General features: G+C 43.8%; 2 protein-coding genes across 3 annotated transcripts in view; both read right to left on the bottom strand.

The window, feature by feature from the left end:
- Nucleotides 1–1,917, bottom strand: part of mis18bp1 (MIS18 binding protein 1) — a 40,865-nt gene extending 38,948 nt beyond the window's left edge. Inside the window, exons 1-2 of the mRNA XM_061895042.1 lie at nt 1,096–1,917; nt 888–1,013 (exon numbers count right to left, since the gene is read on the bottom strand). Of these exons, the coding sequence (XP_061751026.1) occupies nt 888–1,013; nt 1,096–1,789 (820 nt within the window). The 5' untranslated portion in view covers nt 1,790–1,917. The remainder of the gene's footprint in view (nt 1–887; nt 1,014–1,095) is intronic.
- A 17,589-nt stretch (nt 1,918–19,506) lies between these two features.
- The window catches only part of LOC133549535 (leucine-rich repeat-containing protein 74A), an 18,444-nt gene continuing 14,014 nt past the window's right edge, over nt 19,507–23,936 (bottom strand). For both annotated transcript variants that reach the window (XM_061895041.1, XM_061895040.1), the window contains 2 exons: nt 22,788–22,873; nt 19,507–20,453 (listed from right to left, as the gene is read on the bottom strand). In XM_061895041.1, coding sequence (XP_061751025.1) covers nt 19,853–20,453; nt 22,788–22,873 — 687 coding nt within the window. In that variant the 3' untranslated portion in view covers nt 19,507–19,852. The remainder of the gene's footprint in view (nt 20,454–22,787; nt 22,874–23,936) is intronic.

Raw genomic sequence — 23,936 nt, 5'->3', positions numbered from 1 at the left:
CAATAAATAAAAATAAAAATAGCAATATAAAAAACAATACAATTTTGTTTTTCCACTTAGTTTTTTACCTTTTACTCTTATTTTACCACAGCAGTGTGTCCCTGTTATGTCAAATAAAATTCAATAAAAAGTTTGTTAATTAAGAGCAAAAATCCTCACAGGCATACTACAATACACCTTTGGATAATTTTGACCAGTACTTTAGGCCAGACTGCAGCTGAAATAGGCTCCAGCCCCCCCGCGACACTGACACAGACAAGAAATAGAAAATGGATGGTTAGATTTTAGTCAAAGCACAATCATTTTGTAAATTATCAATGAGTGCTATAAGCATAGTGTGCTTGTGCAAGCTACTTTTTTTGAAACATTAATTTTTTTGGCCCAGTCCGACTGGATGTGGCGCACCGCACTGTTATTGTAAAGGGTGAACGTTTTTCTATGCTCTTGTTCTCAGCTTGACCTGTGGCAACTGCTTGAGGTTGCTAAACCAAAAAGAAAGCAGCTCTCAAGTTTGCAACTGCTGTTCAGTTTTTACATTGACGTTGTTCACAACACAAGCAGGTGAGATGTGTTGTAGGTGAATGAATTGTTCTTGCTAATTTTAGCTTTGTAGTTTAGTCAGTGATTCAAGTAGCTGCCTCACATTGTTTTATTTAGGACAGGGAAGAATAAGTGTTTCTGGGATCAATTATTTTCCCAAATAATTTCACCTTTTCCTCACAACGACCCCATTTCACTCACATTAATGTTAATTTGGTTGCACTACCTATCAGTAATTTATTTAATATCGTAGGAAGCCATAATTTAAATCAAAATTATATTAATTATTCAGCCCTAGCAGGAGTATGCCATATTAGATTTTTTTTAGCTTTTACAATCCTATTTACCTCCATCACGCATTGTTTCCCAGCATGTGTCACGGTCTTTCCCTTTTAGTTTTCTGTTCTCTCTCTCCTTAATGTGGGCAAAGATCTTGGCAGGTGACATGAGGTTATCCGTGAACACGTCGCATCCTGCTCAAAGAAAAAAACAATATAATGATTACAATTGAGAAGATAAGGAAGTAATATTGAAGTCGTTATTGATGTGCCTCACTTTTCATCCTTGGGGATATTGGGTGGGGATGCAGATGTTTACGTGTGTTTTGGCTTGTAGTGAATAGATAAATTTCTTCACTCTCTGGGTCCTCCATGTTGGTGTTGTCATTCATCTCTGGCAGAAGATGTTTGCTTTTCTTCAATTTCTTTTTCATGGGGGGAAAATGGGTGTCTGAAAGCATGGAGGTCCCAACGTGAGAAAATTCTTCTTTAAAAGCTCTCTTCACTGGAGTCTTGGTGGTCTCAAGGTTTCTAGAACAACATGGGACTGGTTCTGCGTAGTTGTCACGGCTAAACATTGCAGTGGACTCCATGGGATGTTTGTTGTTTTGGGATATGAATCCATTTCCGGTGTCTGTAATATGCAAGTAGTCCACTGCCCGTCTGTTCGAATAGCATTTATCTGGACTCTTTAGAGGTGAAAGAGTCAGCGCTTTCACTTGACCATACCTGGTAGTGTCGTTGAGAACATTTTCTTCCGAAACACTATCAGAATCAGAGATGGTCAGTGGTGGACTAAGTTCCTCTCTGTTTTCCTCCTCTCCAGCGCCAAACGTCTGCTCTTCGTCGAAAAAGCCTCCCTCGTTGGCGTACATCACTTTTGTATTTGCTTTAGCTTTCAGCTTAGCGAACAATTTAGCCGGAGAATTAAACTCACTTGGACGTCGCCAAACATAATAAGGCACCGCCATGACTTTTTGAACGTGAAGTTTTTGGGAAAAACAGAAGCCCACACCCTCTCTGTGCTTCAGGAAGGGAGCACACGGCTGCTATGCTAACCGCGCTCTGTTCAAAATCTTGGAAAGGCGCGGAGTCACTTTCAAATGGTGACATCACTTCCGGTTGCACATACTTTTAAATTTTTTTTATACATGGTCTGAAAATGCAATTTTATTTTATTTGTATGCACAGTATTATTCATTTGGGGTATCTGAGGTGGATTTTGATGCATGACAGTATTGTTTTGTTTTCGTTATTGCTGCTTAGAATGTATTGTTAGCCTACATTCCTGGGATTATTACAGTATTTTAACCAATAAACATTTAATGTAATTTTATGTCTAGAATAATTTACAAAACATAAAATTCATCAATTGTTTATTTGTTGTGGTATGATATACTCAAAATGGAACATGATTAAAAAAAGAAGTTTAGAATCTCAATTTGACAAAATGATTCAATCTCTGTATCTATCCATCCATCCATCCATTTTCTACCGTTTATTCCCTTTCGGGGTCGCGGGGGGCGCTGGCGCCTATCTCAGCTACAATCGGGCGGAAGGCGGGGTACTAATATTTATAAGTGTCTGAAGGGGAACTGCACATTTTTCAAAGGTTGCCTATGTTCAAGATCCTTATGAGGGACAAGAACACATATTGGGGTTTTTTTGCATTCTGATTCGTGAGAATCAGCTCGTTCTAGGTGGCTATAGTAATGCAGCTAATGGGCACAATCTATTCTGCCTCTATATCTCTCTAAAATGCATCCAAAAAAAGCCAACAATACTTTATTTACAAGTTCCATAATCTGCAAAATAACCAAGTTGTAGCAAAATTGTTATCGTAAGAGCGAACACTGAGGAACTATTTTTCTAGCATAACAACACATTGCCTGTGATGAGGTGGCGACTTGTCCAGGGTGTACTCCGCCTTCTGCCCGATTGTAGCTGAGATAGGCGTCAGCGCCCCCCGCGAGCCCAAAAGGGAATAAGCGGTAGAAAATGGATGGATGAATTACACATTGCCTTGTGGCAGCATGCAACGGCATTAGCAAAATGAAAGCCAGCTTCTGCGTAACTTTTGAAATTGTAATAAACTACGCAATGCAATAGGACACACATTTTTACTGACTGAAAAACATGAACAATCGTATTACAGTATCTTTAAAGTATCCATCCATCCATCTTCTTCCGCTTATCCAAGGTCGGGTCACGGGGGCAGCAGCCTAAGCAGGGAAGCCCAGACTTTCCTCTCCCCAGTCACTTCGTCCAACTCTTCCCGGGGGATCTCGAGGCGTTTCCAGGCCAGCCGGGAGAGATATTCTTCCCAACGTGTCCTGGGTCTTCCCCGTGGCCTCCTACCGGTTGGACGTGCCCTAAACACCTCCCTAGGGAGGCGTTCGGGTGGCATCCTGACCAGATGCCCGAACCACCTCATCTGGCTTCTCTCGATGTGGAGGAGCAGCGGCTCCACTTTGAGCTCTTCCCGGATGGCAGAGTTTCTCACCCTATCTTTAAGGAAGAGCCCCGCCACTCGGCTGAGGAAACTCATTTCGGCAGCTTGTACCCGTGATCTTGTCATTTCGGTCATGACCCAAAGCTCACGACCATAGGTGAGGATGGGAAAGTAGATCGACCGGTGAATTGAGAGCTTTGCCTTCCGGCTCCGCTCCTTTTTTCACCACAGCGGATCGATACAGCGTCCTCATTACTGACGACGCCACACCAATCTGCATGTCGATCTCACGATCCACTCTTCCCTCACTTGTGAACAAGACTCCTAGGTACTTGAACTCCTCCACTTAGGGCAGGGTCTCTTCCCCAACCCGGAGATGGCATTCCAACCTTTTCCGGGCGAGAACCATGGACTCGGACTTGGAGGTGCTGATTGTCATTCCGGTCGCTTCACACTCGGCTGCGAACCGATCCAGTGATAGCTGAAGATCCCGGGCAGATGAAGCCATCAGGACCACATCATCTGCAAAAAGCACAGACCTAATCCCGCGGCCACCAAACCGGAACCCCTCAACGCCTTGACTTCCCCTAGAAATTCTGTCCATAAAAGTTATGAACAGAATCTGTGACAAAGGGGCGGCATGGCGTAGTGGGTAGAGCGGCCGTGCCAGAAACCTGAGGGTTGCAGGTTCGCTTCCCACCTATGTACATCAAAGACGCTGCCGTTGTGTCCTTGGGCAGGACACTTCACCCTTACTGCCAGCAATGCGGAACAAGCTCAGACACTGACCGTACAGGGAGCGGACCCGCCACAATAAGACAGTCCGGGACCCCACACTCTCTGAGCCCTCCCCACAGGACTTCCCGAGGGACACGGTCGAATGCCTTCTCCAAGTCCACAAAGCACATGTAAACTGGTTGGGTAAACTCCCATGCACCCTCAAGGACCCTGCCGAGAGTATAGAGCTGGTCCACAGTTCCACGACCAGGACAAAAACCACACTGTTCATCCTGAATCCGAGGTTCGACTATCCGGCGTAGCCTCCTCACCAGTACACCTGAATAAACCTTACCGGGAAGGCTGAGGAGTGTGATCCCACAAGAGTTGAAACACACCCTCCGGTCCCCCTTCTTAAAGAGAGGAACCACCACCCCGGTCTGCCAATCCAGACGTACCGCCCCCGATGTCCACGCGATGCTGCAGAGTCTTGTCAACCAAAACAGCCCCACAGCATCCAGAGCCTTAAGGAACTCCGGGCGGTTCTCATCTACCCCTGGGGCCTTGCCGCCGAGGACCTTTTAACTACCTCAGCAACATCAGGCCCAGAAATAGGAGAGCCCACCACACATTCCCCGGCACGGCTTCCTCATAGGAAGACGTGTTGGTGGGATTGAGGAGGTCTTCGAAGTATTCCTTCTGCCTATCCACAACATCCGCATTCGAGGTCAGCAGAACACCACCCGCACCATACACTGTGTTGACAGTGCACTGCTTCCCCTTCCTGAGGCGGCGAAAGGTGTTCCAGAATCGCTTCGAAGCAGTCCAGAAGTCGTTTTCCATGGCTTCCCCGAACTCCTCCCATGTCCAAGTTTTTGCCTCCGCGACCGCTGAAGCTGCACACCGCTTGGCCTTTCAGTACCTGTCCAGTGCCTCCGGAGTCCTATGAGCCAAAAGAACCCGATAAGACTCCTTCTTCAGTTTGACGGCATCCCTCACCGCTGGTGTCCACCAATGGGTTCTAGGATTACCGCCACGACAGGCACCAACTAACCTGCGGCCACAGCTCCAATCAGCCGCCTTGACAATAGAGGTGCGGAACATGGTCCACTCGGACTCAATGTCCAGCACCTTCCTCGTGACATGTTCAAAGTTCTTCCGGAGGTGTGAATTGAAACTCTCTCTGACAGGAGACTGCCAGACGTTCCCAGCAGACCCTCACAATGTGTTTGGGCCTGCCAGGGGTGTCCGGCATCCTCCCCCAGCATCGCAGCCAACTCACCACCAGGTGGTGATCGGTAGAAAGCTCCGCCCCTCTCTTCACCCGAGTGTCCAAAACATGAGGCCGCAAATCCGATGACACAACTACAAAGTCGATCATGAAACTGCGGCCTAGGGTGTCCTGGTGCCAAGTGCACATATGGATACCCTTATGTTTGAACATGGTGTTTGTTATGGACAATCTGTGACGAGCACAAAAGTCTAATAACAAAACACCACTCGGGTTCAGATCCGGGCGGCCATTCTTCCCAATCACGTCTCTCCAGGTTTCACTGTCGTTGCCAACATGAGCGTTGAAGTCCCCCAGTAGGACAAGGGAATCACCCGGTAAAGCACTTTCCAGTACTCCCTCGAGTGTATCCAAAAAGGGTGGGTACTCTGAACTGGTGCGTAAGCACAAACAACAGTCAGGACCGGCCACTCACCCGAAGGCGGAGGGAGGCTACCCTCTCGTCCACAGGGTTGAACTCCAACGTACAGGCTTTGAGCCTGGGGGGAACAAGAATTGCTACCACAGCTCATCGCCTCTCACTGCGTGCAACGCCAGAGTGGAAGATAGTCCAGTCCTTCTCGAGAGAACTGGTTCCAGGGCCATTGCTGTGCGTCGAGGTGAGTCCGACTATATCCAGTCGTAACTTCTCTACCTCGCGCACTAGCTCAGGCTCCTTCCCCCCAGTGAGGTGAGTCCAAGAGCTAGCTTCTGTAGCCGAGGATCGGACCGCCAAGTGCCCTGCCTTCGGCTTGCGCCCAGCTCACATCGCACACGACATCTATGGCCCCTGCTATGGGTGGTGAGCCCATTGGAGGGGTGACCCACGTTGTCTCTCTGGAGCCAGGCCCCACCTCCGGGCCTGGCTCCAGAGGGGGGCTGCGGTGACCCGCGTCCGGGCGAACGAAAACTGAGTCTCTGTTGTTGTAAATCCATAGAAGTCTTTGAGCTGTTCTTTGTCTGATCCCTCACCTAGGACCTGTTTGTCTTGGGAGACCCTACCAGGGGGCATAGAAGCCCCCGGACAACATAGCTCCTAGGATCATTGGGACACGCACACTCCTCTACCACTGTAAGGTGGCAGCTCAGAGAGGAGTCTTTAAAGTATTAGCCCACATTTCATATTTTGTTTGTACATAGCTAGCTTGACAATGTATGTAGTTGTACAAGCATCAATCAATCAAAGTTTACTTGTAGCCCTGTGACAGTCTCTCGCTGTCCTGCGGGTTCCACTGACCACCAAGGAAGGAAATCTCACTTGAGCAGGTTTGACTCTTGTTTATTTTTCAAAAAATCAAATCTTTTGCTGGGTTGCTTTTCAGCTCCTCCTCTGCTGCTCGCTCTTCTGTCACTTTCGTCGTCTCCGTCTTCACCCTGTCGCTCTTGCGCTGCATGTGCCGCAGACTCTCCAACTCCTTCCTCCTGTTCTCTCCTCCTTCGTCTCTTGTATACATTGTCAGGAGAAATGTTAATAAATTCCCGGTGTGTGAGCCACGCACCTGAATTCGATTGCGGCCGCATCCTCACCCTCCTTATGTTGCAGCTATTTAAAATAGTTTTGTCAATTTGATCTGGCCTGAAATAAAATGACCCTTTGAAACATATCTTTGTCTTTGTGTGTTGTTCAAACCATGTTTCCATATGATATGGGAAATTGTGTTAGAGGTAAATATAAACGGAATACAATGATTTACAAATCATTTTCAACCCATATTCAGTTGAATATGCTACAAAGACAATATGTTTGATGTTCAAACTAATAAACATTTTTTTGTTTGCAAATAATCATTAACTTTAGAATTTGATGCCATCAACTCGTGACAAAGAAGTTAGGAAAGGTGGCAGTAAATACTGATAAAGTTGAGGAATGCTCATCAAACACTTATTTGGAACATCCCACAGGTGTGCAGGCTATTTGGGAACAGGTGGGTGCCATGATTGGGTATAAAAACAGCTCCCCAAAAAATGCTCAGTCTTTCACAAGGAAGGATGGGGTGAGGTGCACCCCTTTGTCCACAACTGCGTGAGCAAATAGTCAAACTGTTTAAGAACAACGTTTCTCAAAGTGCAATTGCAAGAAATTTAGGGATTTCAACATATATGGTCCATAATATCACCAAAAGTTTCAGAGAATCCGGAGAAATCACTCCACGTAAGCGGCATGGCCGGAAACCAACATTGAATGACCGTGACCTTCGATCCCTCAGACGCCACTCTATCAAAAACCGACATCAATCACTAAAGGATATCACCACATGGGCTCAGGAACACTTCAGACAACCACTGTCACTAAATACAGTTTGTCGCTACATCTGTAAGTGCAAGTTAAAGCTCTACTTTGCAAAGCGAAAGCCATTTATCAACAACATCCAGAAACGCCCCCGGCTTCTCTGGGCCCGAGATCATCTAAGATGGACTGATGAAAAGTGAAAAAGTGTTCTGTGGTGTGACGAGTCCACATTTCAAATAGTTTTAGGAAATATTCAACATTTTGCCTTATGGACCAAAGGGAAAGCGAACCATCCAGACTGTTAGCGACACAAAGTTCAAAAGCCAGCATTTGTGATGGTATGGTTGTGCATTAGTGCCCAAGGCATGGGTAACTTACACATCTGTGAAGGCACCATTAATCCTGAAAGGAACATACAGGTTTCGAACAACATTTGCTGCCCTTTAAGCGCCATCTTTTTCATGGACGCCCCTGCTTATTTCAGCAAGACGATACCAAGCCACAATCAGCACGTGTTACAACAGCGTGGCTTCGTAAAAAAAGAGTGCGGGTACTTTCCTGGCCCACCTGCAGTCCAGACCTGTCTCCCATCGAAAATACGACAGCGGAGACCCCGGACTGTTGAACGACTGAAGCTCTACACAAAACAAGAATGGGAAAGAATTCCACTTTCAAAGCTTCACAATTAGTTTCCTCAGTTCCCAAACGTTTATTGAGTGTTGTTAAAAGAAAAGGAAATGTAACACAGGGGCTAACATGCCCTTTCCCAACTACTTTGGCACGTGTTGCAGCCATGAAATTCTAGGTTAATTATTAATTGCAAAAAATAAAAAATAAAGTTTATGAGTTTGAACATCAAATATATCTTGTCTTTGTAGTGCATTCAATTGAATATGGGCTGAAAAGGATTTGCAAATAATTGTATTCCATTTATATTTACATCTAACACAATTTCCCAACTCATATGGAAACAGGGTTTGTATGTAAACCACTTTACTTAGCACAGTGGTTCTCAAATGGGGGTACACGTACCCCTGGGAGTACTTGAAGTTATGCCAAGGGGTATGTGAGATTTTTTTTTAATATTCTAAAATTAGGTACAATTCAAAAATCCTTCATAAATATACCTATTGAATAATAGTTCAACAAAATATGAATGTAAGTTCATAAACTGTGAAAAGAAATGCAACAATGCAATATTCAGTGTAGACAGCTAGATTTTTTGTGGACATGTTCCATAAATATTAATGTTAAAGATTTCATTTTTTGTGAAGAAATGTTCAGAAGTCAGTTCATGAATCCGGATAGATCACTATGACAATCCCCAAAGAGGGCACATTAAGTTGATGATTACTTCTATGCGTATAAATCTTTATTCATAATTTAATCATTTGTTTATTTTTCAACAAGTTTTTAGTTATATGTATATCTTTTTTCCAAATAGTTCAAGAAAGACCACTACAAATGAGCAATACTTTGCACTGTTATACAATTTAATAAATCAGAAACTGATGATATAGTGCTGTATTTTACGTCTTTATCTCTTTTTTTCAACCAAAATTGCTTTGCTCTGATTAGGGGGTACTTGAATTAAAAAAAGGTTCACAGGTGGTACATCACTGAAAACAGGTTGAGAACCACTGACTTAGCAGAGTTCAGTGATGTAAATGCATGTTGATCAACAGATTGTATTATTCTCCAGTGCAGTAACAGTACTGAAATGAAGGCTAAAAGGGCATTAATGGGAACTTAAAAAAAAAAAAAAGTAACTAAATAGTTACTTTTCACAGTAACACAATACTTTTTGGTGGAAATAACTGAGTTAGTAACTGAGTTACTTTTGTAATGAAGTAACTAGTAACTGTAACTAGTTTTCTGTAACTAGCCCAACACTGACATCTACTAACACATATGTACACTTCCTGTTCTCAATGTTCAATAACATTTACATAAATTAATGTATCAATGTGTACAGTATTAACTATTAAAATAAGTCAGGATTTACATATTGACATGAATGATACATTTTTTCAACAAGTTCAAGACATTTATTATAATTCTGTTTCATTGTACTTTTTGTTTGAACAGCCCCTCAAACTGCTTGAAATAAATAACTTGTTAAATTTCTTTGTCTAATCCATTCTATAATTTCATTTCACATAGTGGCCATGTACTGCTCGCCTGTGTATCGGCTGGGGACATCTCTGCGCTGCTGATCCACCTCCGCTTGGGATGGTTTCCTGCTGGCTCCGCTGTGAACGGGACTCTCGCTGCTGTGTTGGATCCGCTTTGGACTGGACTCTTGCGACTGTGTTGGATCCATTATGGATTGAACTCTCACAGTATCATGTTAGACCCGCTTGACATCCATTGCTTTCCTCCTCTCCAAGGTTCTCATAGTCATCATTGTCACCGACGTCCCACTGGGTGTGAATTTTTCCTTGCCCTTATGTGGGCCTACCGAGGATGTCGTAGTGGTTTGTGCAGCCCTTTGAGACACTAGTGATTTAGGGCTATATAAGTAAACATTGATTGATTGATTGATTGATTGATACTGATATACTAAAAGCTTTAAGTGTTGTACATGCATGCAAATGTTTGCAGTAACATGTTTCTCCAAGGTCATATTTCTCTTTTTGTTGATAAAAAAATGTTGTACTGTCTTGGGTGTAGAAGGTTATAATTTTGTTCGTACATAATTTTAGCTGTTTGCAAATGCACAAATGCATTGAGTTTCAATAATTTTTATTTCATAAATACTGCTAAGGGTTTACATGTTTACATTGGCATTGATATGCCTAGTTTAGGGGGGCTTTAACCCCCCTTAAAATATTCTTAAGCCCCCCTGAATAATTTAGTGTTATATTTTATTTATTTATTTAAATACATGCCCACATATTCATTATAAAGTGGCCCAAATATGAGTTTAAATAAATAATCATATAACCTGTCGGTATTCACCCAGTTTCCCCTCACTTCATAGCGTAAGGTAGGGAGCCCCTTTAGTGTGTCGGTATCCAATCCATTCCACTTGTTCATATCGAAAATGCCCACATTACTCAAATCCAGTCCACATTTCCTCTCTGAGCTGCTACCTTACCGTGGTAGAGGAGTTTGCGTGTCCCAATGATCCTAGGAGCTATGTTGTCTGGGGGCTTTCATGCCCCCTGGTAGGGTCTTCCAAGACAAACAGGTCCTAGGTGAGTGATCAGACAAAGAGCAGCTCAAAGACTTCTATGGAATTACAACAAAATGAACTCAGATTTCCCTCGCCCGGACGCGGGTCACCGGGGCCCCGCTCTGGAGCCAGGCCCGGAGTTGGGGCACGATGGTGAGCGCCTGGTGGCCGGGCCTGTCCCCATGGGGCCCGGCCGGGCACAGCTCAAAGAGGCAACGTGGGTTATCCCTCCAATGGGCTCACCACTCATAGGAGGGGCCATAGAGGTCGGGTGCATTGTGAGCTGGGCGGCAGCCGAAGGCAGGGCACTTGGCGGTCCGATCCTTGGCTACAAAAGCTAGCTCTTGGGACGTGGAACGTCACCTCACTGGGGGGGGAAGGAGCCTGAGCTAGTCCGCGAGGTAGAGAAGTTCCGGCTGGATATAGTCTGACTCACCTTGACGCACAGCAAGGGCTCTGGAACCAGTTCTCTCGAGAGGGACTGGACCCTCTTCCACTCTGGCGTTGCCGGCAGTGAGAGGCGACGGGCTGGGGTGGCAATTCTCGTTGCCCCCCGGCTCAAAGCCTGCACATTTGAGTTCAACCCAGTGGACGAGAGGGTAGTTTCCCTTCGCCTTCGGGTGGGGGGACGGGTCCTGACTGTTGTTTGTGCTTACGCACCAAACAGCAGTTCAGAATACCCACCCTTTTTGGGTACACTCGAGGGAGTACTGGAAAGTGCTCCCCCGGGTGATTCCCTTGTCGTACTGGGGGACTTCAACGCTCATGTTGGCAACGACAGTGAAACCTGGAGAGGCGTGATTGGGAAGAATGGTTGCCCGGATCTAAACCCGAGTGGTGTTTTGTTATTGGACTTTTGTGCTTGTCACGGATTGTCCATAACAAACACCATGTTCAAACATAAGGGTGTCCATATGTGCACTTGGCACCAGGACACCCCAGGCCGCAGTTCCATGATCGACTTTGTAGTTGTGTCATCGGATTTGCCGCCTTATGTTTTGGACACTCGGGTGAAGATAGGGGCGGAGCTTTCTACCGATCACCACTTGGTGGTGAGTTGGCTGCGATGGTGGGGGAGGATGCCGGACCGACCTGGCAGGCCCAAGCGCATTGTGAGGGTCTGCTGGGAACGTCTGGCAGAGTCTCCTGTCAGAGAGAGTTTCAATTCACACCTCCGGGAGAACTTTGAACATGTCACGAGGGAGGTGAGGGACATTGAGTCCGAGTGGACCATGTTCCGAACCTCTACTGTCGAGGCGGCTGATTGGAGCTGTGGCCGCAAAGTTGTTGGTGCCTGTCGTGGCGGTAATCCCAGAACCCGTTGGTGGACACCAGCAGTGAGGGATGACGTCAAGCTGAAGAAGGAGTCCTATCGGGTTCTTATTGCTCATAGGACTCCGGAGGCAGTGGACGGGTACCGACGGGCCAAGCGGTGTGCAGCTTTAGCGGTCGCGGAGGCAAAAACTCGGACATGGGAAGAGTTTGGGGAAGCCATGGAAAACGACTTCTGGACGGATTCGAAGCGATTCTGGACCACCATACGCCGCCTCAGGAAGGGGAAGCAGTGCACTATCAACACCGTGTATGGTGCGGATGGTGTTCTGCTGACTTCGACTGCGGATGTTGTGGATCGGTGGAGGGAATACTTCGAAGACCTCCTCAATCCCACCAACACGTCTTCCTTTGAGGAAGCGGTGCCTGGGGAATCTGTGGTGGACTCTCCTATTTTTGGGGCTGACGTAGTTAAAAAGCTCCTCGGCGGCAAGGCCCCGGGGGTGGAAGAGACCCGCCAGGAGTTCCATAAGGCTCTGGAGGCTGTGGGGCTGTCTTGGTTGACAAGACTCTGCAGCATCGCGTGGACATCGGGGGCGGTACCTCTGGATTGGCAGACCGGGGTGGTGGTCCCTCTCTTTAAGAATGGGGACCGGAGGGTGTGTTCCAACTATCGTGGGATCACACTCCTCAGCCTTCCCGGTAAGGTTTATTCAGGTTTACTGGAGAGGAGGCTTCGCCGGATAGTCGAACCTCGGATTCAGGAGGAACAGTGTGGTTTTCGTCCTGGTCGTGGAACTGTGGACCAGCTCTATACTCTCGGCAGGGTTTTTGAGGGTGCATGGGAGTTTGCCCAACCAGTCTACATGTGCTTTGTGGACTTGGAGAAGGCATTCGACCATGTCCCTCGGGAAGTCCTGTGGGGAGTGCTCAGAGAGTATGGGGTACCGGACTGTCTTATTGTGGCAGTCCGCTCCCTGTATGATCAGTGTCAGAGCTTGGTCCACATTGCTGGCAGTAAGTCGGACACGTTTCCAGTGAGGGTTGGACTCCGCCAAGGCTGTCCTTTGTCACTGATTCTGTTCATAACTCTTATGGACAGAATTTCTAGGCGCAGTCAAGGCGTTGAGGGGATCCGGTTTGGTGGCCACGGGATTAGGTCTCTGCTTTTTGCAGATGATGTAGTCCTGATGGTTTCATCTGGCCGGGATCTTCAGCTCTCACTGGGTCGGTTCGCAGCAGAGTGTGAAGCGACCGGAATGAGAATCAGCACCTCCAAATCCGAGTCCATGGTTCTCGCCCGGAAAAAGGTGGAATGCCATCTCCGGGTTGGGGAGGGGACCCTGCCCCAAGTGGAGGAGTTCAAGTACCTAGGAGTCTTGTTCACGAGTGGGGGAGAGTGGATCGTGAGATCGACAGGCGGATCGGTGCGGCGTCTTCAGTAATGCGGACGTTGCACCGATCCGTTGTGGTGAAGAAGGCGCTGAGGCGGAAGGCAAAGCTCTCAATTTACCTCTCGATCTACGTTCCCATCTTCACCTATGGTCATGAGCTTTAGGTCATGACCGAAAGGATAAGATCACGGGTACAGGCGGCCGAAATGAGTTTCCTCCGCCGTGTGGCGGGGCTCTCCCTTAGAGATAGGGTGAGAAGCTCTGCCATCCGGGAGGAGCTCAACGTAAAGCCGCTGCTCCTCCACATCGAGAGGAGCCAGATGAGGTGGTTCGGGCATCTGGTCAGGATGCCACCCGAACGCCTCCCTAGGGAGGTGTTTAGGGCACGTCCAGCTGGTAGGAAGCCACGGGGAAGACCCAGGACACGTTGGGAAGACTATGTCTCCCGGCTGGCCTGGGAACGCTTCGGGATCCCCCGGGAAGAGCTAGACGAAGTGGCTGGAGATAGGGAAGTCTGGGCTTCCCTGCTTAGGCTGCTGCCCTCGGATAAGCGGAAGATGATGGATGGATGGATGGATGGACCTTGGTTCATTGCGGTCCTGCAAGTGCGCAGCTTTAAAGCATACATCGCTGCAGAAGAAGAACGTGAACGGATGCAAAATGGACAAACTTTTTCAAGAAAGTAAGTATTCATCACTGCTTGCAGTAAAGTGTATTAGCTCCACTTTACACCAGAACATACATACATATATGCACACACACACACACACACACACACACACACACACACACACACACACACACACACACACACACACACACACACACACACACACACACACACACACACACACACACACGTATATATGTGTGTGTGTGTGTATTTCGGTACGGGGGTTTCGGTTCAGTGGTGTACCGAACGATAAGAAAATATTAAGTAGCGCACCGCACGTTGTGTAAACAATAAACACTGACGCACCATGAATTGATTTACGTGGACCCCGACTTAAACAAGTTGAAAAACGTATTCGGGTCAATTGTACGGAATATGCACTTTACTGTGCAATCTACTAATAAAAGTTTCAATCAATCAAAAAAACAACAACACATGGCATGCAAGCAACGACTGGGCTATGATAGACTGACCACACCTCCTCTTTTCACGGGATATGTCGTCTTTGCGGAGCTGTCCAGGTGGAGTTTCTTAAATGCCTCGAATGTCCGGCATTTTGAGTTAGGGTTGCGTGTATTTTCAATGTACGTTCAGGTTTAAGAAGGGGTTAAAAACAAAACAAAAAAGTGGTGTGCGCAGCAACATTCGTGACGGAGGGACATAGACGGAGAGAGCGAGAGAGTTATAATAAACGTGCATGCGTCGCCAGGCTCTGCTTTTTACCCATATATTTATCAGATTTTATTTTTCATTATCTATAGCAGGGGTGTCAAAAGTGTGTCCATTTGCGGCCCACAGCTAATGTTTTAAAATAAAAAAAAACATAAACAAAAGTGAAATAAAAAAGCTGAAAGGCTAAATGTAATTTAGAAAACGTTGCAACGTTGACTAATAAAACAAAGCTGTTTTTTTTTCTTTCAAACTGTCATTGCTCAAAAAAAAATAATATTAAATCAAAATCAATGTTATTATGAATTATTGACCTATCCAAGTTTCTGATTACTTCACATCAAATATTGCACTAAGAAAAATATTTTTGGTGGAAGATTTAGTAAATTTGTTAAATAAATAATCAAAAAATGTAGATTTTGTTGTTTTCTTACTGTACCGAAAATGAACCGAACCGTGACCTCTGAACCGAGGTACGTACGGACCCAAAATTTTAGTGTACCGTTACACCCCTATTACATATATATATATATATATATATATATATATATATATATATATACATATATATATATATATATATATATATATATATATATATATATATATATATATATATACATATATACATATATATATATGTATATATATATATACATATATATATATATATATACATATATTATATATATATATATATATACATCCATTTTCTACCGCTTATTACCTTTGGGGTCACGGGGGGGCGCTGGTGCCTATCTCAGCTACAATCGGGCAGAAGGCGGGGTACACCCTGGACAACTCGCAACGTCATCACAGGGCCAACACAGATAGACAGACAACATTCACACTCACATTCACACACTCGGGCCAATTTAGTGTTGCCAATCAACCTATCCCCAGGTGCATGTCTTTGGAATTGGGAGGAAGCCAGAGTACCCGGACAGAACCCACGCAGCAAACATGCAAACTCCACACAGAAAGATCCCGAGCCCGGGATTGAACCCAGGACTACTCAAGACCTTCGTATTGCGAGGCAGACACACCAACACACCAAGATATTTGATGTTAAAACTCATAAATTGTATATATTTTTTTGCAAATAATAATTAGCTTAGAATTTCATGGTTGTAACGCATGCCAAAGTAGTTGGGAAAGGGCATGTTCACCACTGTGTTACATCACCTTTTCTTTTAACAACACTCAATAAACTTTTGGACACTGAGGAAACCAATTGTTGAAGCTTTGAAAGTGGAATTCTTTCCCATTCTTGTTTTATGTAGAGCTTCAGTCGTTAAACAGTCCGGGTCCCCGCTGTCGTATTTTACGCTTCATAATGTGCCAAACATTTTCGATGGGAGACAGGTCTGGACTGCAGGCGGGCCAGGAAAGTACCCGCACTCTTTTTTTACGAAGCCATGCTGTTGTAACACGTGCTGAATGTGGCTTGGCATTGTCTTGCTGAAATAAGCAGGGGCGTCCATGAAAAAGATGGCGCTTAAATGGCAGCATATGTTGTTCCAAAACCTGTATGTACCTTTCAGCATTAATGGTGCCTTCACAAATGTGTAAGTTACCCATGCCCTGGGCACTAATGCACCCCTGTACCATCACAGATGCTGGCTTTTGAACTTTGCACTTACTGATGTAGAGACCAATTGTATTTAGTAACAGTGGTTTTCTGAAGTGTTCATGAGCCCATGTGGTGATATCTTTTAGAGATTGATGTCGGTTTTTGATACAGTCCCGTCTGAGGGATTGAAGGTCACGGTCATTCAATGTTGGTTTCTGGCCATGCCGCTTACGTGGAGTGATTTCTCCAGATTCTCTGAACCTTTTGATGATATTATGGACCGTATATGTTGAAATCCCTAAATTTCTTGCAATTGCACTTTGAGAAACGTTGTTCTTAAACTGTTTGACTATTTGCTCACGCAGTTGTGGACAAAGGGGTGTACCTCGCCCCATTCTTTCTTGTGAAAGACCGAGCATTTTTTGGGAAGCTGTTTTTATACCCAATCATGGCACCCACCTGTTCCCAATTCGCCTGCACACCTGTGGGATATTCCTAATAAGAGTTTGATGAGCAGTCCTCACATTTTAAAGTTAATGATTATTGGCAAAAAAATGTTTATCAGTTTGAACATCAAATATGTTGTCTTTGTAGCATATTCAACGGAATATGGGTTGAAAAGGATTTGCAAATCATTGTATTCCGTTTATATTTACATCTAACACAATTTCCCAACTCATGTGTGTGTGTGTGTGTGTGTGTGTGTGTGCGTGTGCGTGTGTGTGTGTAGACATATGTCCTTATGTAACATCACCAGAATGTTTGACAATTAGGAGGACCAATAGTCAACATAATCCACAACATCCTCTAGTATACCTTTAAGTAGTGTTTCACATATACATATACATATATATATATATATATATATATATATATATATATATATATATATATACTGTATATATATATATCTATATATCTATATATATACTGTATATATAGATATATATACATATATATATATTTATATATGTATATATATATATCTATATATACTGTATATATAGATATATATATATATATATATATATATATATATATATATATATATATATATATATATATATATATGTGGGTTCCCTCCGGGTACTCCGGCTTCCTCCGACCTCCAAAGACATGCACCTGGGGATAGGTTGATTGGCGACACTAAATTGGCCCTAGTGTGTGAATTTGAGTGTGAATGTTGTCCGTCTATCTGTATTGGCCCTGCGATGAGGTGGCGACTTGTCCAGGGTGTACACCGCCTTCCGCCCAATTGCAGCTGAGATAGGCACCAACACCCCCCGCAACCCCAAAGGGAATAAGCGGTAAAAAATGGATGGATAGATGGATATATATATATATATATACTTATACACACATATATATGTATATATATATATATATATATATATATATACTTATACACATATATATATGTATATATATATATATGTATATATATACATATTTTTTTTTATTTTACATATATATGTACGAAAGACTTCATACGCATATATAAAAGAGAAACCCAGACCTCATCTTTGTAGTAATTTTTCTCCTGTGTGGACTCAGGTCTTCCTTTTTCAATGAGTGAAGCTGCACGAAACCTTGTGTCTGCAATTGTAAATAATTTAGTTTTTAAGTTTTGTGTTTCTTGTAAAATCTATATAATGTAATATACATTAGCCTATTGTTAAAATAATTAAATTGTATTTTTACATTAATAGCTGTTGTATTATTATAGGATGGCTTGTTAAACATTGCATAGGATTTTCATAGGGAGGAAAAACCAAGACATTTAATATAAAATGTAAAATGAATAAATACAGAAATAGAAAAAAAATGGTTAAAAACCATCATCCCAGGGAGCATTTCTTTTCGTTCCGTACATTTTTTTACCGTCCCCGGGACGACGGAACTACGTTACTCTCAAGCCCTGGAAGTTACATTTTATTGTTTGCATTATTTGTTTCAGCATTGCACTTTGAAGATGGTCCCTGAGCTCTTTGACAGCTTTGGCTCTTTTTCAGATCAACAGATGGACTCCAAGTCATTATTATTTACAGTAGATATAAACGTTTCTCATTTCTATTCAGACTTTCATATATTTTTAATTTCCTTAACTGACTGAAATAATATTAATAACAATGAATAATTTCTAAGCCTTTGTTAGTCGTTTGTGAAGTTTGTCCTTGTGCGCTACGTTCGCTCGCATCCTGTGCATCTCCTGGGGGCTAAGCCCCCCCTGTCCTTAAAAGCTAGTGATGCCTCTGTCTGTTCTCTATATCCAACAAGTTGTTCTGTGTAGTCACTTGCGAGAAAAGACGGTGGCAGTTTACAAGTCACAGTGCCATAGCTCACCAATCTGTTGTGCAGGTTCAACCACATTTGGGGACTTACCGCTTGATGAAGTGACTCAAAGACAGTGGTGGAACGTTTAAACGAAAGCTGCAATTCCTTAATTAGGGCCTCCACTTGTTTAATCTTCGGTAGCATCATTGTTGGTATCTGGCTTCTTGTCCAGTATCTCAATTTCCGTTCAACTCGATTATCCTCTCTGCGTATTGTGTCATCTTAATCTCATAGTCCTCCATCTGAAATCAAGTACAATCATTAGCATTATTCTGTATATACTTCACTTGTAACGGATTACCTTTCCCATTTCCATCTCCAACTTGTGGTAGATCTGCTCAGATGTCTGCTCCACCATCACCAGATCTTTTAGAGGAAAGGTAGAACTCCACAAGAAAGCATCACAGGAGCAGAAGTCTGCCCCACCCCTTCCTGACATCATTTCAGCACTCAGTTCACTCCACTGGCTCAAACCCTGAAACAAATAAACATTGTGTTACATTATATGTGCTTAAAGATGCAAAAGAATAATCAATATAATTATTTAATTCATACACATACCCCCCCAGGCCGGACTGAAACTCAGCAGAGCAAAGAAATAAAGTGTGTCAATCATTCTGCCAGTCATGTACTGTAGGTGTTTACACCAACAGTGGATCCTTCAGGTCTTATATAGCCCATTTTTGAAAGGTCTTGCAGGATTCACATATGTTCTTGTTCACAACATTGTTAACTTGGACATGTCAAATGTTAATCTTATCTTCAGCAAACAGAAAATTACTCTACGGACATGCATCACCATTCAATGTACCAACGGTTGGGTGTAACCAAAACCTGCTTGGGTTCCCATTGCATAGTTTTAAAATGTGGACTGAAATAAACCATTAACGTTTTTCTTTAAAAGGCACTGTAAGAAGGCTAAGCAATAGAAAAATAGTAACTTTATTTATTCCTGAAGAGAAATAGGATTTCACAAAGCCGATACAGGGCTCATCGTCAGAGTGAAGATCCAGTATTCATTAAAAGGTGTCTTCATCACTCTCATAAAAAGTCAAGAGATGTGTGAGCTACTACCATACCAATGGCCGCTTTTCTTCAAAAGATAAAAATAATAAAACTCCTGTACGGATCTACAGTAAGGAAATCATAAGGTAAATAAACTCAATAAAACAATGTAGCGACTTATTTCACAGAACATTGTTGCATTTCATGTATCTTTTTCTTGTGAGAAATATTAAAAGAGAACAATGTAAACAATGTTTGTGTCCATGTTCAGTTCACTGTTGGATTATTTGAATATTTCTCTCCAAACTTTTTTGCTTTTGTTTTCTTCCCTTTTTTATTCGTAACTTCAATTTCTATTTGCTCATTGTCAAGAGCAGCTGCAGACTTGGTTAGGTGGTCCAAAGCAGGCTTAATCTTGCTGTGGCGCATCTCTGGGTTGGAGTGTACAGCCTGTGCGGAGATGAGCTTGCCTTGAGCAGAGCTAGGGGAGGCAGCCAGATAGTTGGGTTGAGAGTGAGAGCGCAAAATGGGAGAGTTGGTGAAATGGTGAAGCCTTGAGCCTGTTGGTGTGGGCAGGTGGACATGGTTCCTGCCGGGGTTGGAGACTGAAGTATGTTCATTGTTGGACATAAAGTGGTGCCAAGAGCTGAGAGGGGTTGACGAGAAGCGATAGGGCCCAGTTGGCTCTTCTCTGGGGTCACCTGGAGATATGACTACTGAGCTGTGTGGCGTCACTGTCTCCACGGCGCTCTGAAAGGTCTTCAGGATACGATCACTCTTATGCTTCTCTTTCTTCTGACGGGATGCAACCTTACGCAGCTGTTGACGGTGATTCCTCATCATCTGCTTCCTTGTATCTGCCAGTCCCCTGCACAGAAGCCACAGGTACTGTTTTTACTGGAGCTGTCTTGAACAAAGGATTTTCAAGTTTTAGAGCACAGCACAGGTGATCCCAACAAATAAACAGCTCTTACTTGGGTCTTTTTATACCTTCAAGAAAAAGGTTAAAATACTCCCAAATGAATAAACACATTGGATTGTCCCGCCCTGACCAACTTCGGTTCTGGCAAGCTTGACTATCGAGCGCATGGCTACCGAAACTTTTTGCCCTACAAGGGCCAGAGTGAAAATGTGCCAACAGGCTGTGGGCCAAATGCAGCGATTTTAAGCGTACAGCAGCATCATAAGTGGGGAGTTAATCCCAGTATCGCCATGTAAGAGGTTGTAGAGATAGTTATGTTCAACAGATGACAAATAGTTAGCCTTGGGAACATGCTTAAATGATTGTGTAAGCTTGAAAGGGGTGTGTATGAAAAAGTGTTAAATTTGGGAAGCCACCCTTTGGCAAGTCAAACGAAATCACTCGGCAGTGCTTCTTTACCAAGGAGAAAAGAAGTGTTCGACAATTCACTGCAAGCTTGTTAGTCGAATCAGACTCCTCTGAATCAAATCTTTGAATATTCTAAGAAACCCTCATAGTTTTTATGAACATCTCCAACTTTCTGCTTTACAAATTTCTAGCACAGAGTCAAATTTTAGGTGGATCTAGACATGTGGTTGGCAACCTTTACCACTCAAAGAGCCATTTTGACTCATTTCACAAAATAAAGAAAACTATGGGAGCCACATGACTCTTTTGAAATTTAAAATGAAATAACACAACGTACAGTTTTTTTGTGCTATGTATTAACCATGGGTCTAAGACACACGGCCAGCACCTTAATATCCATCCATCCATCCATTTTCTACCGCTTATTCCCTTTTGGGGTCGCTGGCGCCTATCTCAGCTACAATCGGGCGGAAGGCGGGGTACACCCTGGACAAGTCGCCCCCTCATCGATATGAAAATGTAATATTAGTGCGGCCCGCGAGTTTTATTTGAATGCCGCTTGACAACATCACATTTGCCAATCATCTCAATTTTTCCGGGAGACTACCGAATTTCAGAGCAACCATTCTCTCGACTGTCTGCTGGTTTTCACCCAAACAACAATAATAAGGGCGTGCTATGATGACAATGCGTTTAGCGCCCTCTACAACCGTAACAAACACTTTACCCTCCCATTCACATGTTGTATGAGGCTTCTGCAGACACACATAAGCGACTGCAAGGCATACTTGCTTAACAGCCATACAGGTTACACTGAGGGTTGTGATATAAACAACTTTAGCACTCTTATTGATATGCGCCACACTGTGAAACCACACAAAACAAGACAACAAATACATTTTGGGAGAACATCTGCACTGTCACACAACATAAACACAACAGAACAAATACCCAGAATCCCATGTAACCCGAACTCTTCCGGGCTACATTATACACCCCCGCTACTACCAAACCCCGCCCCCCCAACCTCAACCGACGCACAGAGGGAGAGTGGGGGTGTATAATGTAGCCCGGAAGAGTTAGAGATGCATGATATTCTGGGTATTTTTTCTGATGTGTTTGTATTGTGTTAAAGTGCAGATGTTCTCCCAAAATGTGTTTGTCATTCTTTTTGGTGTGGGTTCACAGGGTGGCGCATATTAGTAAGAGTGTTAAAGTTGTTTATATCACAACCCTCAGTGTAACCTGTATGGCTGTTGAACAAGTATGCCTTGCAGTCGCTTGCACGTTGAGTCAGCAGCCGCACACTAGATGTGGCCGGCCGGCACTTAGATAGCATAGTATTAAAGCGGACGCAATGACATGGTCGAGAGGACGTTTAAGGCATTGCCATCACGGCACGCCCTCAATTTTGTTGTCCTCAATTTTGTTGTCTGGGTGAAAATCTGAGAATGTTATCCTGGGGAGATTTATGGGAGAGGCACTGAAATCCGGAAAACCCCCCGGAAAAATGTGGGGTCGGCAAGTATGCAGTTGAGCCACATCAGAGTGATCCAAGAGCTGCATGCGGCTAAGGAAGCCGCGGGTGGCCGACCCCTGATCTAGACAACACAAATAGGTCACAAATACGACACAATAAAGGGTTTAAATAATGTGGTAGACAAAAATAATCATCAAGGCAGCTCAGTTTCCCACAATGCAAATCAACATGCGTAGTTTGACAGGATTACAAGATCAGTTAAACAAATAAACCTTTATTTGCCAGAGGATTAAAGTCACTGACAATGTTTACTTTTATCAAAAAGTAAAGTCAAAGAAGCAATGTGTAGGGCATATATTGGAATATAATCAAACAATATGGGACATACGCACCTGTAGTCTACCATTCCCGTCCTATCACGATCCAGCCTCTGAATAAGCTCCTCAATCTGGAATCGATCCAAGGGAACACTTGATTGCTGTCATGGAGTTAAAAGTAATTCAGAATCAAATCATGTTCTTTTTCCCCTCATCAAAAGTTATATTTCCATCAAGCCATCATTTTCTACCGCTTGTTCCTCTCGTGCGGAAGGCGGGGTACACCCTGGACAAGTTACCATCTCATTGCCGGGCGCACACAGATAGACAACATTCACATTCACACACTAGGGCCAATTGAGTTTTTACAATCAACCTATCCCCAGGTGCATGTCCTGCATGCAGAGGTGGGTAGTAACGCGCTACATTTACTCCGTTACATCTACTTGAGTAACTTTTGGGATAAATTGTACTTCTAAGAGTAGTTTTTATGCAACATACTTTTACTTTTACTTGAGTATATTTATAGAGAAGAAACGCTACTTTTACTCCGCTCCATTTATCAACATTCAGCTCTGTACTCGCTACTTTTTTTTATCGATCTATTAATGTTTGTTTTGGTTTTTCAACGTAGGATCTACGCATGCCTGCGTTTCACCAATCACATGCAGTCACTGGTGACGTTGGACCAATCAAACAGAGCCAGGCGGTCACATGACCGTCACACGTAAAACCTGACTTAAGCAAGTTGAACAACTTATTCGGGTGTTACCATTTAGAGGTCAATTGTACGAAATATGTACTGAACTGTGCAATCTACTAATACAAGTTTCAATCAATCAATCAAAAGTGCAAAGGAAAAAATCCACTTTTTATTTCAACCGTACTTCCCGTCAAAAGCCTAAAGACTGATCGCATAGTTCCTGTCTTCACAATAAAAGTGTCGCTCCATTGCGCCTGCGCTAACAAAATAAGAGTCTCTGAAACCCAGCGCAAACAAGCGAGCAAGCTACAGAGTTTGCCGCCAATGTATTTATTGTAAAGTGTATAAAATCGAATATGGAACCTGGACAAATAAGATGCCAAAAACCAACGACTTTGATGTGGTATTAGACAGAAAAGAGGAACTTTTTTTCTCCTCCATTTGAAAACGTGGACGTTAGTTGCAATCATTGCAAGTCATCAGAATCAGGTAATACACCAACTTATATTCTTGTCTTCATG

Source organism: Nerophis ophidion, linkage group LG03 (genome assembly GCF_033978795.1).
Source record: "Nerophis ophidion isolate RoL-2023_Sa linkage group LG03, RoL_Noph_v1.0, whole genome shotgun sequence".
Classification (NCBI taxonomy): Eukaryota; Metazoa; Chordata; class Actinopteri; order Syngnathiformes; family Syngnathidae; genus Nerophis; species Nerophis ophidion.
Note: the sequence above shows the minus strand (reverse complement) of the source record. Positions and strands in the feature narration are given on the sequence as shown.